Genomic DNA, 7149 nt, shown 5'->3' with positions numbered 1-7149 from the left:
TTTCCTCAGACCCCCACAGGAGCACGGCTGGACAGCAGCAGTTATGAGGACGGCTTCTTCCATCTGTTGCTGCCCAACCCCCTGGTGGGAGGCAACTACAGCTGCAGCATCCCCCCCTCCCTGCCAGCAGCCAGGTGTCTGGCTGAGGACTCCCCTCTGCTGGACACAGTGTCCGTGCTGGTGGAGGAGACTGCTGGCAGGTTCACTCTCCTGGAGGCCCGTCAGCAGGAGTTTGTGGAGCAGCTGGCTGCACAGAGGGAGATGTGGATGGGGGACGTTGAGGTCATGGCGAACAGGACTGATGCACTGGAACACCGGATAGGTGTGTGTGTGTGTGTGTGTGTGTGTGTGTGTGTGTGTGTGTGTGTGTGTGTTTGTGATATCTAAAGCTAAAACAAAGAAATCAGCATTGAAGGAATCATGAGAGATTCCGTTATAGACAAATTTTCAGGTGGCTAAGGGACAAAAAAAGGTAAACCAACAAGAAGTTTATGTAGATTTTTCGATAGAAATCAACAGAATATCCTGTCAAGAAATGAAATTCATTATTCAAGAAAGACTTCACATTTGTTGCATTTTATATCTTCCCTTGTTTTCGTTACTGTGATAACTTTCAGTTTCATGCTATCGATACATCATTAAATATTTTGTTTATATTGATAATTATTCCAAACAAAATAAAATTATAATGATGTGCTGAAGAAGTATTTGTCGGACATTTTATTTTACTTAAAAATCACGAGATATGATATGCTTCATCAAAACAGTTTCCTCACAACTCACAAAAAAACATACTGAACACGCGCGCACGCACACACACACACACACACACACACACACACACACACACACACACACACACACACACTCCTCAAATCAACTCATGATCAGCTGACAACTAATTTGTTTCTATCCTCAGACGAAGCTGTTCACAACTCTGTCCCTGTCCACTTCCACGCCAGACTGACGTCCAGCATCTTGCCGTTCAGTGGCGCCATCCTGAAGATGACCAACGTGCTGAATAACCAGGGCGGTGGATACGACTCCAGCACTGGTTACTTCACGGCCCCGATGGACGGCAACTACTTTTTTATTGCAACTACGGGGCCCTACTCTAGCGGCGACTTTGCCAGTATGGATATGATGAAAGAGGGAACGACAGTTGGTCAAACTTACATGAAGCAATACAGCTCCTATCCCACTATGGGATCTTGTCATGCTACCTTGCCTTTAAAAGCTGGGGAGAAGGTGTGGCTTCAGAGTTCGGGATCCAACAATTATTTCCGGTCATCTGTGACATCTTTCTCTGGATTTCGTTTTTAAAAAGACAAGCCCCTCTCTCTATATATATATCCTTCTGTCTCTGAATCCTGACTAACTGACACAGAAATACGAATGACAAACGCCCAAAGGAAGCCCTCAGTCAGCTCTGCCCAGGTAGTCAGCCTGCTGTACAAATGGCTCCGTGATTGAAAACCGCTTAAAGTTTGGTTTCTGACTGAAGATAGGCGTTATGTAAATATCAGTAATAACTATATGTAAACTCTAATTTAAACTGTACTCACACTGCTGGTTTGGACTGCCGCAAATAGAAGAGAATACCGCATGATGCTTTGAAAAGGTTTGGGGGGTTCGGGAAGGGAGAAAACAAATCTGGTTAAAGAAGGGTCTTTGTTTGAATATGGAATTGTTTTTGTGTGGATGAAGCAGGGTGCTGGAAGTGTTAATGGCTTTATATCTTTCTTCGCCAAAAACTAAATGAGTGTAAATGGCAAACTGGAAGAGCTATTTTCGTATTTTTTGCTGATTTGAGCTGGATACGTTTTGGATTGTACTTAATTTAAGATGTATCTACTGCTGAACGTAGACTGTACTTGAAACATACAACGACGAAATTCAAATTAGGAATATCAGAACTGACAATTCACCCTTTTGCAAGTTACTGGATTTCTCCTTTGTGTCGTGAAACCCAGGAACAAATGGGCACACTTCGTTATTTGACGTCAGCACTGAACGATATGTGACACAAGTTTGTAAAACCTAAATTCCAAACATGTGTTTTGGACAAGGCATTGAAACTGAGAGAAACTGTTGCTTCGTGCAACGAATGTAATCCATGTTTTATTGCCTAAGTTTATGCTTATGTTTTTATTTGTTCATGTTTGATTGAATTGTACTCTGTTCACGTGAAACCCTTCACATGGGGCGGAGGCCTAGATATGAATAAACCATTACATCCACAAAGAGATTACTTTTGGTATATGATCATTTTGGAAAGAAACTACACCCAGATGATCTAGAACTTTTGGAAGAACCAATATTTGTACAATGATAATATTAAGGTTGGGAAAAATCGTTCCTCAGATGGAATGTACCGAGAAAGGTATTTGTAACATAAACGATCTGTAGTCCAGATGTTTACCTCTTGCCCTTCGCACACTTTAAGTAAAAGTATGATCTTCATACAGACTTTATGATACACTTAAAAGTTGTACCCGAGCAGTAAACAATGACATTAGACGAAATGAGGTAACTGTTAATAAAATCACGTCTTCAGCTTGGATGAAGGAACTCAATCGGTTCATGATTATATTATGGTTAAGTTTCAAGGAGAAAAATCATAAACCGTGTACTGAATGGGAAGAAATGTTTGATACAGATATAATTTTCTATGACAGTCACAAGCCGACAGGAAAAATCAACTACAATAGGTCCGAAAAACGGATTATACATAGAATACTGGCCACGAATGCCACGTCATTTCATATGGAAATCAGGAATGAAGACAAAATGTTCGAGACAATGTTCAACACATGCTTTGGAACTGTCTATATGTGCCGTTGTTCTGGGAACAATGCTGCCGGACTGTTGATAACTCTGACAATACTTCATCAGATAGATTGAGTGTTTGGTACGTTTTCAATATAATAAACAATACAGATCAGAACATTTTACTTTATAATTTTACTAGCTGATCTTTTCTTATTTTCTATATTAATATGATCTAAAAGCAAAGTGGGTCAAGTTCTGCCATTGTGAGCAGTATGCTAAATCAAAATATGAAATAGAAGGCACATCACATTGTTGAATATTACACACAATGTTTGTTGAATACGAGTTCCCTATACACCCTCGGTAAAGTAAAGAAACGATGTGAAAGAGAGTAGTTTACAGTCTTTATTGATACTGACATTGAAACTTACTCTTGGAAGACAGTCATATACTTCTGAACACGTACACTGCTTCAGGTTTTTTGTGTTTTTACAAACCACAAGTGTAACCTACTGTGCACTATGTTTCAGAATTATGGGTTCTAGAGAAAGCTGGTGTTCATGATGAAACTGCTTGCAATTACATGTATTTAGGGGGAAACTTGCAGTGAAACAAATCAATACCCAATGTGTGCAAACACCTTCAGATCGTTCTGTATAATGTGTTGCAGCTGATTCTGATTATGAGAATCACTGTTCTAAAGTGCATGGTGTCACTTTCAGTGCTTTCTATGAATAAAATTATCAGCAGCACATTTTCGTGTTTTCCCAATTGTCTGTAAAAGCAATGGTGTATGTGCTCTCTCTGTCTCTCTGTCACTCTCCCCCCCCCACCCCCCACGGTCTCTCTCTCTCTATATATATATATTTCACTCTGTCTGTCTTTCTATCTACCTATTTGTCTGTCTGTCTGTCTCTATGTATGTGTGTATGCATGTATGACTGCAAATTGTGTTTGATTTTTGACTGACTTGTGTAAACAAAGTGAGTCTATGTTTTAACCCGGTGTTCGGTTGTCTGTGTGTGTGTGCGTGTCTGTGTGTCCGTGGTAAACTTTAACATTTTCTCTGCAAATACTTTGTCAGTCGACATCATATTAGGCATGGAAATAGGAAAAATTCAGTTATTTCCAGTCATCTTGTTTAAAACAATATTGGACCTCTGGAATGGGCACAAAAAATAATAAATGAAGCCTAATTATATGCAAACTGCACTTACTGTTGTATTCATATTTTTTTGTATTCTCTAAACTTGGCACTTTGATCTGATATTCGACCCAACAACAAGAGCAGTCATTATTATCATTTTTTGTTCAAACAGGAACTTCTTTTGCTAAGCATGGAAGTTTTATTTATTTTGCAAACGTTTTGGTGCAGATAGTAAAGAAGGGAAATTACTCTAATTAATACTAGGGGACTTAATTTGCTTTAAACTGATCTTTCTCATCTTAAACATTACATTTTGAAACAAGAGAGGCAAGGCCTTCAAGACTCACTTGTGATGCAGTTTTTAAAAAAACATCCAAGCTTTTTATGTATTGAGTATAATTTCAAAATGTAATGTTTAAGATGAGAAAGATCAGTTTAAAGCAAAGTCAGTCCCAGCAGAGTAATTTCCCTTGTTTTACTGTCTGCACCAAAACGTCTGCAAACAAAATTTCCCTGCTTAGCAAAAGAAGTTCCTGTTTGAACAAAAAATGAAAATAAAGACAGATCTTTTGCTGGGTCGAATATCAGATCAAAGTGCCAAGTTTACAGAATATAAAAAAATATAAATATAACAGTAAATGCATTATACTCAATACATAAAAAGCTTTGATTTTTTAAAAAGTGTATCACAGGTGAGCCTTGTGGGCAATACCTGTCTTGTTTCTATTTTGTTCTGTCATAAACCAGTAATGATGTCTCCCTGCCTCCCACAAATACACTGGTTGAAGACATTCCGTAAATGAAGTTTACAATTTATAATCTCTGATTACATTCATTAATTTCGCTTCAGTAACTATGGCCTGAAGAGAGCATTGTTTATACCAAAAGAGACGGACACAGACAGACAATGTCAGAGGAACACAAGGAGAAACAGAAAAAGATAACATACATAGAAACCAAAGAGTACTTTTGTACTTTAACAAAAAAAAAAAAAAAAAAAATGCAGCCATGCAGTCACAATCTGACGGGAGTTGAAAAGTCAGAGAAAGACAGAAACAGAGAGAGAAACAAACAGAGGGAGGGAGAATGAGACAGTGCGAGATAGACAAAAAGTGTGACAGGGAGGCAAGATAGAAGTGAGACAGATGCAGATAGATACAGACATATTTAGTCCAAAAGACAATTTCAAGTAAGCAGTCACAATATGAGAAGAATGGAAGACAGAGAGTGAGTGTGTTAGAGGGAGAGGCAGAGAGAGACACAGACAATGAGAAAGACAGATACAGAGAGACACAGAGATAAAGAATGAGTATAAACACCAGAATATAACACATGACTCCTACAGACAATAGCGGGCTGTCACAATTGACAAGTGTGGAAGAGAGACAGACAGAGAGAGAGAGGAGTGAGATAAATAGAGAGTGGGACATGATGAGAGGGAGACAGACAGAGAGAGATTGCGAAAGAGAAGAAGAGAGAGTAGAGAAACAGAGACAGAGGTTGAGATGAACACCAGAATATACCAAATCACTTGTACAGACAATTGCAGTTACACAGTCACAATCTGACAAGTGTTAGAGAGACCGAGAGAGAGAGAGGGTGAGATGAATACAGAGAGGGTGAGACAGATACAGAGAGAGAAAAACTGTGAGAGAAAAAGAGAGAGTAGAGACCACACAGAGCATAAACACTTGGATGTACCAGACTGGAGTGGTGGCGCTGCGCTCAGTGGCGACACGGTGTTTTTGCAGGCGCGTGCTTTTTAGTGTTTTGTGGAGTTTTACCTGTATTAACTCACTCAGTACGGCCAGTCCTCTCTTCTCATCTACACAGACCCCTCGGATGTCCAGTGGGTGTCTGAATGACCCAAGCTGTAGCTTCCGTCGTCAGAATTGTGGTATTCTTTGTCAAAATTCACCTCTTCAGTATAAGAGCCTTCCACTTGCAATACTTTGATGATGGTAACTGGGGTGAAACGCTGTTAACGTCGTCTCTTTCGCCATTCGTATGGAGAGAGTTAACCTTTCTATACTTGTGCAAGATGGTGTGTGACTGTTCCAAGTGTGTTGTGGTGTGTCTGCTGTTGCTGCTTCTGTCTGTGTGGGGCTGTTTTAGCCAAACAACCGGTGTCAACCATGACTGGCTTGCCGCGCCCACCCACTACAACATGGCGGACCTGCTTTGACTTCGGTCGTCTGCGCTGTCCAAGATCCGACCTCGTCTCGATCTTCCAATGGAGCTAAAACCCCGCAGATGAGGTCGGAAGTGTGGTGTCAGAGCCAGAAACAAGGTCAGAAAATATAAACCCTATCTACCAACTGTGATCGAGGGCAATGTGCAATCACTCAGAAACAAAACAGACGAACTTTCGGCCAACATTTTATCCTGCTCCGATTTTAAAACGTGCAGTTTAATGTGTTTTACAGAAACGTGGCTAAACAGTTTTATTGCTGATGAACAACCATCTTATGGTTTTAGTTTATTCAGGGGGGATAGGACTGAAGATGCGGGGAAGAAGGGGGGAGGTGGGGTTGTGTGTTTTTATCAACAAACAAAGGTGTCACCCAAACAATGTCACTGTCACACACAAGGAATGCTCACCTGTGTTAGAGTTCATGACCCTTGGAATCAGGCCATACTACTTGCCACGGGAATTTTCTCACGTGCAACTGACAGTTGTGTATATTCACCCCAAAGCCAGTGCGAGTGAAGCAGAGAACGCAATTGCCAGCCACATACACGATCTTGAGGCAAAGGCACCTGACTCTTTGAAAATTTTAACCGGGGATTTTAATCACTGCTCTCTTAAAAAGACACTTCCAAATTTTTACCAGCATGTTACTGTCCCAACCCGCGAGAACAAGACAATTGATTTGTTTTATTCTAATGTACCGGATTCTTATTCTTCTGTACAGCTGTCACCCCTTGGACGTTCTGACCACAGCCTAACCTATCTGTTGCCACGTTACAGACCTTTAGTTAAACGTCAGCCGCCTGTGAAAGTGTCAGTGCGTGACTGGTCAGCTGACTCCATTGACACCTTAAGAGACTGTTTTGAGTGCACAGACTGGAATGTGTTTGTTGAGGCCACGGACAATGTATGTGAATTAGCAGATACAGTTACAGAATACATTAAGTTTTGTGAAGGTTGTGTCGTTCCAGCTAGAGATGTTAAAATTGTTGCCAATAACAAACCCTGGATTTCGAAACAGATCAAAGGTACTCTTAAT

The 7149-nt window shown here is 40.4% G+C and overlaps 1 protein-coding gene across 1 annotated transcript in view; it reads left to right on the top strand.

The window, feature by feature from the left end:
- Positions 1-3528, top strand: part of LOC143275447 (uncharacterized) — a 9474-nt gene extending 5946 nt beyond the window's left edge. The window contains exons 6-7 of the mRNA XM_076579583.1: positions 10-322; positions 920-3528. Coding sequence (XP_076435698.1) covers positions 10-322; positions 920-1323 — 717 coding nt within the window. The 3' untranslated portion in view covers positions 1324-3528. The remainder of the gene's footprint in view (positions 1-9; positions 323-919) is intronic.
- Positions 3529-7149: the final 3621 nt, after the last annotated feature.

This window comes from Babylonia areolata, chromosome 30, assembly GCF_041734735.1.
Source record: "Babylonia areolata isolate BAREFJ2019XMU chromosome 30, ASM4173473v1, whole genome shotgun sequence".
Taxonomy (NCBI): Eukaryota; Metazoa; Mollusca; class Gastropoda; order Neogastropoda; family Buccinidae; genus Babylonia; species Babylonia areolata.
This window is presented reverse-complemented; position numbering and strand designations above follow the sequence as displayed.